This window comes from Trachurus japonicus, chromosome 5, assembly GCF_045865225.1.
Source record: "Trachurus japonicus isolate A0001 chromosome 5, Traja_1.0".
In the NCBI taxonomy this organism is placed as follows: Eukaryota; Metazoa; Chordata; class Actinopteri; order Carangiformes; family Carangidae; genus Trachurus; species Trachurus japonicus.
Window position 1 is genome coordinate 24,564,384 of NC_140911.1, and position 12,771 is coordinate 24,577,154.

The window sequence follows — 12,771 nt, forward strand, 5'->3', positions numbered from 1 at the left end:
CTGATAAAAGTTTCACCTCTGTGATGGCATTTTAAAGCCTTGTGGGCTGAGCGCTTGATTGTGCATGTCACAATAACTAACCTACAACTGTTATTGCTGTTGTGGTAACTACCACAGTCATCCTGCCTAGTGCTGCTGGTTATTGTTGCTGTACAGTGTGTCTGTTGTCAGAGGAGAGAGAGAGGGGGCAGTAACAGCAGCAGCTGTGGATCAGATTTCAGCTGCTAAAACCAAGGTGGAGTAAACCATCTTGCTGCAGGGAGAAGCTTAATGCTTATAACATCCACAACAAACAAACTGAGCCACCCGAAGGCTTACATGTATGTACAAATGTCTTATATTCGTATTTAGAAAAGGTATCTTGCATCAAACTGTCATATTACATTGTTATCGAGAGGCTGTGGTCAAGCCTGAAAACACTGCCCCCTCCCTCTGTTAAACCCATGAATGGATTCTTCCAGCTCTTTATCCAGGCTCTGAGGAGAAGGCAGAGCCACAGTCAGTGCTGGTCAGAGCTGAGTGCACTACAGCTACTGGCCTGAAACTGAGAAAGAAAAAAAAAACAGCTTTAAATCAGCTAGAAGACGCTTAACACCCCTCAACAGCTCAACTCAGTTCACTAATCAGAGCTGCAAAGAGCTGATTTAACTTTCAGAGAGGTGAAGAAGAGAGATTAGAGAATCAGAGGAGGGCGTGACAGTGAGCCAGCCGAGCAGGCAAGCTGCTACTGCAGGGGGAGGAAGAGCAGGCTATGCACCAGCCAAAGCCAGAGGTCAAGAAAAAAAGCGACAGGATAGTGAAAAGGTAGACTCAGAGTGAGAGAGAGGTCATTTGTGATCTGAGCCGGAAAAAAACAGAAACCAGCCTCTCTTTGTTATTGTGTGGGCCACCGTGCGGGGAGGAGGATGTGAAGGATAACAGCAGGGGAGTAAGGGAGGCAACTGCAAGAAAGACAAGAAAATGCTCTCAGAGATGATGTGCAGGAGGAGCTGCCAGCAGCAGCAGGATGGAAAAGAGGCTCCACAGAGGGACGCTGCCAGCCGCAGGAAGCACTGCTGGTCCAAGAGCTGCAGGGGGCGCCCACAGGGGCGGAGGACAGGAGGGGGAGGGTGGCCAAGAGGGCGCAATCCCCACCACCAACACCCTCAACGTCATCATTACCACCATCCCCGACACCTTCAGAGGCCGGTGATGTCGCTCCGACCCATAAACGTTAAGGGGAACAGAGCGAGGGGGATGCGGGCCCCCAAGAACACCAACCAGTTTCTGATGCATGAGAAGTACCAGATGCTGCACATGCGCTCCGACTCAGTTGGCAGCGACAGCGGCAGCAGCTCTGACAGTGACATGGAGCTCACTGACATGGACTCGTACCTGGGCGTCCTGGAGAATGCCAGAGGAGCCCTCCTGGACAGTCCCAACCCACATGGCTCAACAACGCCACCAGGACAGATCCTGGTACTGCACGAGGACAGTCTACGTCTGCACAAAGACAGTCTGCGTCTACACAAAGACAGTCTGCACCTGCAGGAGGAGAGCATGCAGTATTTCCCCTCTGAAGACGACCTGATGCAGAGCCAGAATTTCATGCAGAGGGACTTTGTTGAGTTCTGTGACATCCTGACACCCTGAAGGGAAACTTTCAGGGAGCCATTTTGTTCCCAGCATTGTGAGACTCAAACCTCAGACTGGACAGGTTTGTTCTGCTTCATGTTCACAGACAATTTAAACATCTCAACTTTTGAGGTCATTTAAGGCCTTAAAAGTTGAAGAATCTGGCCACAGGCTGAGATTATTCCATCAGTTTCCAGCAGGAATAAACCTCGTAAGGGTATTTGTTTTTAAATTGAGTGATATTTTCCTAACATTCCTGCAGTGATCTGCGTTACTGCATCTTTTGTGAGACACTAGCACTGATGTTTAGAGAAAAAGCTAAACTGCACTGAGAGAAAGTGGAATTATCTCACCTTGTTGGCATGGATTAAAGAAATAACTGTAACTGAAGGCAAGAATAAATGACCTTGCTATGATGGATGTTTTTTTTTACAGTTCATGTTTGGTTCATGTTTGACCATGTATAATGTGTCTGGGTGCTGTAAAGTGCTGCCTTTTCTGTTGTTGTTGTTGTTGCACACAAAGGGAGACGGGCTCCGTGGTGGGAGTGAGCCCTAACAGCCAATCCGATTCGAGCTGCCTGCATTAGACTGCAAATGATTGGCTGATGCAGAGTGTCATTAACAAAAAGGCCTTTTACTGTACATAATAATAAAAAAGACACAAATAAATATACTGATTGATGTAACATCTGGCTGAGTGATTGTCTCTGTGGGTATAAATGAGTGATGAGTTTTTATTTATGTGTTATAAGCAGGGTGCCAGTGTGTCACTGAGTCATTAGGGCAGCTCAGAAGTTCAAAAATAAATAGGCAGTGTTTCTCATGTGCGACAGGAGTTTTTATGACAAGACAACATGTGAGAAGAAAAAAAAAACACTTTTTGAGATGAATAAGTGTTGACGTTAATTAGGTTTTATTTCATTCTTACATAAAAACAAAGCATGCATAAACAACTTTTGTAGGTCTTCACCGAATGAACAAAGAGTAGAGAATAAAAACAGATTCAGTTTATAATTAGTCATGTATAAATATTTCCACAGTGCTCCTGACCATCCAGAGTCCAGAGACCATCCAGAGTCTCTATCTCCTTGCTTTAATGGCAAACTTTTGTGAATATCTCATAATCTTTACCTCATCTTGGCTGCATATCTATGAATTTGGACAGAATTTATGTATTAAACCTACTGCCTCTCTTATAAGCACAAACACCTAGCCTATAAATAGTCTGGTGCGTGGCCAGTTTGGCATTCATGTCGATGCACTGCCACTAAATACATAACCCTGTTAGCAGCATTTAACCATTTGAATGGTTGAAAAACCTTCTACACATAAATGACTTATTTTCTTGATTAAAATGTTAGCTTATCTTATTTCCTACAAGCAGTATTTTGCTTCTTCAAGTGAAATACAGTCATTTGATCACAAAGAGCGATATTTCCTTTCTTTTTTATGTGTCTGTTTAGAATCTGTTCAGACAGTGATCGAAACAGGAAGGAGGCGCAGTCATTGTTCCTGCACACAGAGCAGTTTGAGTGGATTACATAAAGTAAAGTGGGCTGGTCACACCCACTCAGGAATGGCCAGGGAGGTGTAAGCCTCTTTGTGTTTGTGTGTCATAAACTAATAACGGTAACAGCCGGGTCAAAGTGTGGAGAAGAGGCAGGTTATAGATGTTCTTAGCTCTGCTTTATCCTCATGATCTGTTATTCTGCCTGCCAAAGTCAGTGAGCAGATGCTAGTGAGAATAACCATTAATAGTAATGTGCAATGTCTCGCACAGTAAAAGGGGGGAATGCAGCATCGACATGTAAAATATGTTTAGAAGTGATTAAAAAAAAATACTGAAGCTTCATTATTAAAATCAAGAAAATAAATTAACCTAGCCTAAAACATTTTTTTAAGTAGCTGGAGCACACTAGCTCACACACATGAACTCCTCCAGTGTTGGAGCTAATCATCAAGGATGACCTCAGCAAAGTAGCAGCTAGATACAAGGGCAATTTTAGCTCTTTTTTTATTATTATTTCTCATGTAGAATTAGCTGCTCATTCTGTAATGTGATACATTGAAGTCAATAAGAAATATGATGATATTATGTAATTACATATTAGCCTATTGCTCGGGGGGGGGGGACAACACCTTAGCTTAATTTTAAGATAACAAATGGTTCTTACTTCATCTCTTGCTTAAGTTGTTAAGTGTTTCTGGTGGATCGGCTTTTAGCTTTGGTTTGTTGCCAGTTACTGCAAATATTACATGCGTTTCTGTTTTCACATGAATCATTATACTAATACAAATGTACATTTGGGTGGATGTTTAATTCAATTTAAATCATATTTACAGTGACTGAAAGGATTATAGACAGCAACCACTCTCCTATCTCTGTCACCAGGTCTTGAAAAACAGGCTCCCCAGGAACTCTTGTTGTCCAATCATTGCTGTCGTCCTGGGCTGCTCATTCACTTATTAAGGAAAAAGCAGTTAATAACTTACAATCTTTCTAAATATTTTAGGGAGCATACAAACTGCAGACTTCTGACATTCACATTTTAGCAGAGTAATTAAATGTGAATGTTTTCATTTCCAGCAGGCCATAGAGACTTACCCTGAATATTTAGACCTTATTGAAGGTACTGTACATTCAGGGTATTTTGAGTTTCAGTGTATTAATCTAGCAGTGAATGATTTGATCCATTCAGTTAAATTTCTGGATAAACTCACAAGATCTCAAAGTAATGAAAATCCTCAGGGTCATTATAAAGATGATGAAGTGATTTCATGTCAGCAGCAGCGCTAAACGCTTAAGAACAACCTTTGACCTGTAGATCAGCTGACCAGCTTATTTGGCACAGGGTGAAATCCATACTGAGGGACCATAGGGACACTGTGGCAGGTCTCAGCTGTTTTGTGTCCGTTGTTCTACTGAAGCTCCTGTTCCCACTTTCTGCTGCTGCCATCATCGCTGTCAGCAGCAGCTTCTGGTTTGAGTTGCTGTTGTGCAATGCGAGTGGTCAGCTGATCCTGCCAAACAGGAAGAGAGAGTGACACACACAAACACACACATACACATGTGTTCAGCCATCTTTGTGAGGACACTTACCTTCAGCCAACACCACAATGGTTTACAACTTAAAATGGACCTCACAATGTATGAGCCTATGTATAGACATTCAAACTTGTGTGTGTGGCCGATTATACAGAAAGTGGATCAGTACCTGGTAAACAGTCCCCCTGCTAGCTGAACTAATGCTAATCTGCTGACACACACACACACACACACACACACACACACACACACACACACACACACGTTTGAATGTCTATACTTACAAGGACACTCACTGGCATAAGTGTCTCCCAAACCTTCATAATAAAAACGAACTGACCCTGAACCGTGTCTCAACCTAAAACAGCATTAGTACCTCAATAAAGTGACGACAAAATGCCCTCAGTGTCCAAAAATATTTTTCACTTTCTCAACATGTCTTCACTTTCAAGATGAACAACTTGGACAAGTCCAATCAAAGACACACAACAGCGTGGTACCTTAATCTGAGCGCAGCCATTCCTCAAACTTATACTCACTTTAACACTGAATGACTTATACAGTACGGGAACTTGGCTTTTATCCACATAGAAAAGACAAGTCTCCTGAATGTGACTTTAACAGCTTAAGGTCCCCACAATATGACTAAAACCTAGACCACATACAAGTGTGAATTGTTGGTGAAGGGGCAGTCATCCAACAACAAGTACAGACAGCGTTACTGTATGAGCAACAGTTAGAAAGCTCCCTGACACACCCACTAACGCACACACCCACACACACACACACAACGTCTCTGTCCCAACATAATCTGTGAGATTCTTTGTTGTGAGTTTAAATAATGTCCAACGTTTTCCATGCAAATTACTTTCTTCTGGCTTTTATGAATTAGAATTATGAATCAGTCCCTCTGTGTAAATACAGGGGATACACATATTGTAAAACTAAAGATGTGCAGGACAGGTGCAGCTGATCAAATGATAAGCAGATAATAATTTTTTCAGCATTCACACTAATTAAAAGTTTTGTAAATTAAACTTTTGAATAGAACAGATACACACATTTACACAACATGGCCAAAAGTATGAACACAGTTGACCGCCAAGTATGTTAGTTGAACTTATGACAATGGGACTAATTGTTTTCATGAACTGACACAATTCTGGTCTTTTTTGTAATTTCAAAGGCATTTCATGTCTTTAGATGATTAACTGAACTGGGGTTGCTCTGTCTCAACTGCTAAGCATGATCTAAAGTACTGAGATTTTATCCTGATGAATAAATATTGATCAACTGTAGATTCCTGTGACTCTCAAATTAAAATCAAACATGTTACACATGGTGTTTTAGCCATGACAATGTTTCTCAGTAACTAGTCGCCAGATAAACAGCTGGTGCAGCCAATCAAAGTGCCCTAAAAGGTCATTCGTTAATCTTCAACTGACAAACTCCATTGACATGCAAATACCTTTAGCTCCACAAGTGGAACAGTTTTTCTTTAGTTACTGAAGCAGAGATTAAAAAAAACAAAGTTCTGGTAGTAACCATTTAAGAGTAGACTCTGCAACATCAGTGGTTTGGTGTTTGTGTTATCAAGATGAGACTTGTCTAAAGAGGAAGGCAGTGGGTGGATGGGCTGCTGATCAGTCATGTTTGTAATGACAGCAGGGCAGTGATCACCAAACATGATGTTTGTAAAGGTCATAAAATGTTACACTTCTAATCAAAAGTGCTGTAGTGTGTGATGCTTTATGAATGGGGACAACTGTCTGAGGCCAGCATTGTCACGACTCTTTACCAAGTGGGAACCCCCCCAAGGCCAAAAAATGAAACCAACATAGAAAGTACCAAATAGGAGCTTACAGTTCCTCTAATGACCTGGCTCCAACAGCGAGGCGGTCCTTATAAACCCCCATGTTAAAATGCCCAACTTTACAGCAGAAATAAACAGTTTACAGCCAGTTTTGGTCTTTACGGTTAATTTCCTCCTTCGTGACGACTTTATTCATGTAAATGTTATTAAGGCTTAACGTTCTGCACTTTTACCATCCTCTCTGCCAATTTTTGTATTAGCCAGGAGTTTGGTGGTGTCAGGTACTGGCAAGATGGTAATGTTGAAACAGCCCACTTTGACCTTTTAAACTGCTCTTCAGAAAGCTGTGGCTGTGGCTACGTCCATCTGTGTCTGTCTATCTATCTATCTATCTATCTATCTATCTATCTATCTATCTATCTATCTATCTATCTATCTATCTATCTATCTATCTATCTATCTATCTATCTATCTATCTATCTATCGCTCCTTGTTTCCCACCAACTTCCACCCAGCAAATGTGAAAATAAAAAAGTAAAAACATCCCTTTGACAATAGACAGAAACTTGGATCCACGATTCCACACACATACCAACACGCCTGTCATGTTGACCTGAGGCACACAGCAGGTCACAATGACACATTAGGAAACACTTGTTTGACTAAGACACAAGAATTCCCCAACCAACCTGGACCCACAGTTTACTTAGTGGGTATGAAGACCTGTATGAATGCTGTAAAGAGCAATCTCAGAATACATTATGTAATTGTTACTTAGTGATGGAAATACTGCTAATTTAGGTGTGTAAGGATGGAAATTATGATAAGTTTATTCGAGGAGTCTATGTGTGAACAGACAAGCCATGGTAACGTTGGGTGTTTCCTCGTAGGAAGTGGAAATGAAAGATTTCCAGAGAACCAATACAAAACCAAATGATGGAAATATTGTCACATTTTAGACCATCTGCGGTGAAACCACCCTGAAACGGAGAAGGCTGCTGTTTTTCCCCGCAGAGTCCTTGACCAATCAGAATTAGAGAGTAGCCTCAGCCATTGTGGTTCTGTACCAAAAGTCCAGGACGAAACCTCCATTACCTCACATTAGTGTGTGTGTGTGTGTGTGTGATTGGGTAGGGGGCATGTGTGTTATGAATAGATGGAGTGAAGAAGGAGGGAGGGAGGGAGGAGGAGGAGGAGGAGGAGGAGGAGGAGGAGGAGTGGATGGAGTTGGATAGTAAACTCAGTTTGGAGTGGAAAAGTACAGCCGTCTGCTCCAGGGGCGGAGGCTTCTCTGTTGAGTACACAAACCAGCCAATCAGGACACAGAAAAACACATTGACTGGCAGCAGTGCTCAGCAGCATGACAAAACAGCAGTAGGCCTCAAACTCTGAACTCTGCCTTATTATAAACTTTAGGCTCATGGCTCTGATGTGAAGCTTCAGTTGTAACGTTTCTGCTCTGAAGTGAAACAGGATTCAGGCTGAATGAGGCTTAAAGATGAATGAAGATGATGATCTTCATATTGACATTTACACTGGCAGATGTAGCCGTATCACAAAAAGGCCTTTCTTTTTTTAATTATCTTTTTCTACAGGAATACTTTGTCAATCAATAACTTGCAGTGGAAGGTAGATTTTTGTTCATTTGTAGTAGTTTCTAGTTTCTTTTGAAACACTGACAATCCACCAAACAACTGTGCTCTTAGCCTACTACTCAGCCTACAGCTGGACTTGCTAAAAAGCCTCCAGGCAGGATTTAACAGCATATCTAATCAACAAGATAAAGATAAAATAGTTTTAACTTAAATAAAACCCCAACACTTACACATAGTTTGTTTGCACTTTATGGTCAAAATTCAAAAGTTTGGCTATCACTATACATAGCTAGCTTTAGCAACCAGTAAGTTACTTAGCCTACAAATCTAGACAAAAAATACAGTTTAACGTCAAACTTTACTCCCTCACACAGCAAAATCGGTGTCAACAGATGGCAAGCAATGCAAATATTGTGTTGTCACATCTTCTCTTAGAGAGCTCAAGGTACTGAATTAAAAAAAAGTAATTTTGAGGATCTGCATATGTTTAGATTTTTTGCTGCAAATGTGTCATTGAAATGATTGAATTAAATACTGAATTTACAGGATGTTCGTGCATTTGCTTCTTTTTTCTTAAACCTCTCAGGGCAACCAGAGAAAAATTAACACTTTTCACATCAATGGTTTTAGTATTTCTGTTAAAAATATGTTGTTAGTCTCTGCCTGAGTCAAATGTTTCCATTTCTGATTCAAAACCCAGACTGCGATTTATAAATTCAAATTCAGCAGTCATGCTTTCTCATGTTTCTACAACCGAAAACACAAGAAGTGTAAGGAATTGATTCAATCCGATCATGATCATGAACTGTAAAACAAATAAAAGTCTAGCTTTACCTCCAAGGCTAAGCATCATGGGCTAACTATGTTTCAAGTTTCAAGCCAAAATAGAAACAACCACCACATAACTGCATCTAATGCTGCTGCAGTTGTGCAATGATCATGACACTAATTAGATATGAAATGTTAAGAATATTAATGCACATTCCCCATTAACAGGTGTTTAACACACATTTTCATAAACTAGCCTCCAGTCTTCAACACGTCAAGTCAAGTACAGTTTGTTCAGCTCCCCATAGTGGATGTGTGTGATCTATTTCATGCTGATCCACTGACCTGGCAGCTTTTACAACACACACACACACACACACACAGAGGGAGAGAGAGAGAGAGAGAGAGAGAGAGAGAGAGAGAGAGAGAGAGAGAGAGAGAGAGAGAGAGGAGCTCAATTCAAGAGTGAGGGAGTTGTTATTCTGGTAGCATGAGCTCAACTTATCTCTGTCTCTCTTTCAGCAGCGTGGTGAATGTTTCACATGGCTGACAGCACACACACATGCACACACACACACACACACACACACACACACACACACACACACACACACACATAGAGAGAGAGAGAGAGAGAGAGAGAGAGAGAGCAGGATAGCAGACACATTCAGGAGTTGACAGTACGATTCATGAGATGTGAGTGACATGGAGGGGATACTCGGTGCTGATTGGTCGGTCGTTGTGTATTTTATTTGATCTGTTTTCTAAATGACTCCTGGTATGTGAATACTGACGGATCCAGCTGGCAGAGGTCACAGCTCCTCCTGCTGGTCGGAGCTTTATGATTTTCATCTGCTTCACAAACACCCTGACAACACACAGTTTACATCTGAGCCAAGTGCAAATTGTCCATAAGATGAAGAATAAATACTTTTGATAACTGATAAGAGGCCAGGGTGTAATCAGAATTTACAACTCCAAACCAAGGACCATCCTACAAGAAGAAGCGCTAACAATTCAAAAAGAGGGACTACATACAAAAGCATAAATTGTTTCTATGGAAGAACATTGCTGCAACACGATAATCACAGATTTGGTAGATTCAATAAGTGCATGGAAAACAGCCCGAGGCATGGTTGTAGAGGGTGTTATGTTTGCAGCGTCAGCAGTAAAATGAGGTTAGTGCTCCTTCGTCAAGATAGCCATACTGTCAGTAGTGAAGGATGCAAAGTCTGTGATAAATAATAAAATACAGTAATATTTGCATCATATCTTACGAGAGTATCATTGGCTGGCTGGTTCTGAGCTTATTATTATTATAGAGTGGGCAGCTGAATAATAGCAGTGCTACAGTGGATGTTACCCGGCTGTGATTAAAGTGTGTCAGTCGTACCATCCAAGAACACAAACAATACAACCGTTGGTGTGTGTGTGGGACACGTCTGACACGTATTTCATGTGTGTACTGTGAAGGCACACACAAGGGAAGTGAAACAGGAAACCTCTGCATCTGATTGGCTGGCCCAGGACACACAGGCCTGCCTAGTTTCACAACAGCTCGAAGACTCTGAAGCCCTGGTTAAACACAAGTCGTCTTTCTTTTCCTTCCTGTCGTCACCTTCCCATGAACAAAAATGCAGCAGTGTGTTTGGCCTCGACATGTACAGCTCTCAAGGAAGCAGCAGCTCCACTGCCAATACTAAAACAATAAACCTATAAAGATAGTTCCTGATATATATGTAATGAAGGAACTGACATAACAAGTGCAACAGTTCAGGATCTAACGTTAAAGCCATTAATTTGACACAGATCGTTGCTGAACGAGGAGGTGCTTCAAGTATGTTTCTGTTCTATTTTAAACTTTTTAACACATACATGTAATCAGAATGAAGAGGAACTTCCTGTTGTGGCCATAGACTGTATTAAACTGTATAAAAAAGAGGTTGTGGCTGAACCCGTAATATTCAGTATGTAATTAAGGCTGAGGTTCAGACAGTTCAGACTTTGTTGTATAAGTGACCACATTTTGTACATCTTCTGTTTGGACCCGACCTTGTGCTGAGGTGGAAAAACTCACAAAGACGCTGATAAAGACACACACCTGGTGCGCAGCCATACAGATACACACATTGGTTAAAGGCCTCTATTCCTTCTTTAATGTTTAACGATAGAGAAAGTGTATCGGTGACTGCACTGCTACATTTCTGTATGAGCTACAATAATGCTCATCAGCTGACACACACAAAACACAAGCTGAACCTAAACCTGCTTCTAACCACGTCTGAACCACAAGTCAAGCCTTTGAAGAGCTTAGGACAAGGCAAAATTTCCTCAGACTCCAAAAAGTTCTTAATTTCACAGAAATGAAACATGACTTTAAACTCAAACAGGTCCCCAAAGGCTTAAGAACAAACGACACACACAGAGCAGATTTTTAGTTTCTTATCTAATTAATTTCATGTTAACGTTTAAGTTTGCTGCAGTTATCTCTGTATGCACCATTTATACCTGATGAATGATCTGAAAATAATACATGAAGTCATTACTCCAAAAGGCAACACAATGACAAATTCATATAATTAAATTAAAATGATTCAACCTAAAGTTTTTTTCACTGGATTGCTCAGTGAGAAGTTTTTCAATGTAATGATCTAAGATTTTCACCAAGACAAAAGATGATGGAGATGAACTTCCGCAAACAGCCTACAGTCTATGGTTATATAGATCAATGTCAATGAGAAGTGACAGAACCTGTAGATGTGCTGATGCCCCCCGCTGGTCATGCAGTGTCATGTAAAAACTCTTGATGTGTGTGTAAATATGACAGGAGATCGCCAAGAAGTTTTCATCCACATGAGAGATGAGAGAAAATAAAAGAATCCTTTTTTAATAAAAATCTAAAACCTTTGAAAAAAAGAGCAAGAATAGGATTTTTTCTTACGTAAAATAAAGTTTTACATTGAACCAATGGTATAAAGTTGATTGACATTTCTCAATTCATTTCTCATTCAGGATCAGTTAATAAAGATATCATTATCAATAGATTCAAATTACAGTTGGGGACTTTAATTGGGTCACTTGCAGCATGTATATGAGTCTTTCGATGCGTATGCAGTCTACAAGTGAGGCACTGTAAATCTAAATATTTATGAAAGTGTTGTATAAGGAAACATGTATTTTGACACATTAGTGAATTTAAAGGCCTTTAAAAAATGAATATGGCATTTTTCCCTTTCAACATTAAATAATTAAACACTGTATTACAAATGGTTATCCAGAATGTGTCTAAGTTGCATCACTTTAGCCCCAACATCCCTGATACAAGAAATGCAATACTTAAAGGTTCATTCTTTGTCTCATTGAATGAGGATGTGTAATCTGGCTATGGAGGAGGCTGCTGGGCCTGTTCAGATCACAGACAAGGAGGTTCCTCTAACCCTACATTGTGCATATTGAATAATTACCCAAATGGTTTTGAGAGAGACTGTGCAATAATTGATGTTCTGTTTGTTTGTTTTCTTTTTAACCTTTTACTGGGTGTGTCATGAGTGTGTGTACATGTACATCTCAAACTGCCATATGTATTTTAGGTATATTTATTGTCTAAGGCAGCCTTTATGCACTTGAGTCCACAACAAATTTCCCCTGTGGGACAATAAAGTTTATTCTATTCTATTCTATTCTATTCTATTTCTTAAAATGTCAAGTTCTTAATTCAACATCTGCCTCTTAGAATAAAAACAGACAACTTAATGACAGGGAATGACTTTTTACTCTGTCTTAGAAAAGATAAGAAAAACAATCCTTTAAAGAAAGAATAAGAAAACTGGTCATCTTCCATTGCAGCAGAGGAGCTGTGTCAGGTCTAAGAATAGCATGATAAACACATCTGTGCCTATTCTGGTGTTACACTGGAGACTCTATTCATAAGAG

General features: G+C 40.5%; 1 protein-coding gene across 1 annotated transcript; it reads left to right on the forward strand.

Annotated features, from left to right (window-relative positions):
- The first annotated feature begins 481 nt into the window (after positions 1–481).
- On the forward strand, positions 482–2,302 carry LOC146987651 (uncharacterized). The gene is given in 2 exon segments (XM_085776918.1): positions 482–1,620; positions 1,623–2,302. Coding segments are annotated over 2 exon segments (711 nt in total). The 5' UTR covers positions 482–960; the 3' UTR covers positions 1,674–2,302.
- The last annotated feature ends 10,469 nt before the right edge of the window (positions 2,303–12,771 follow it).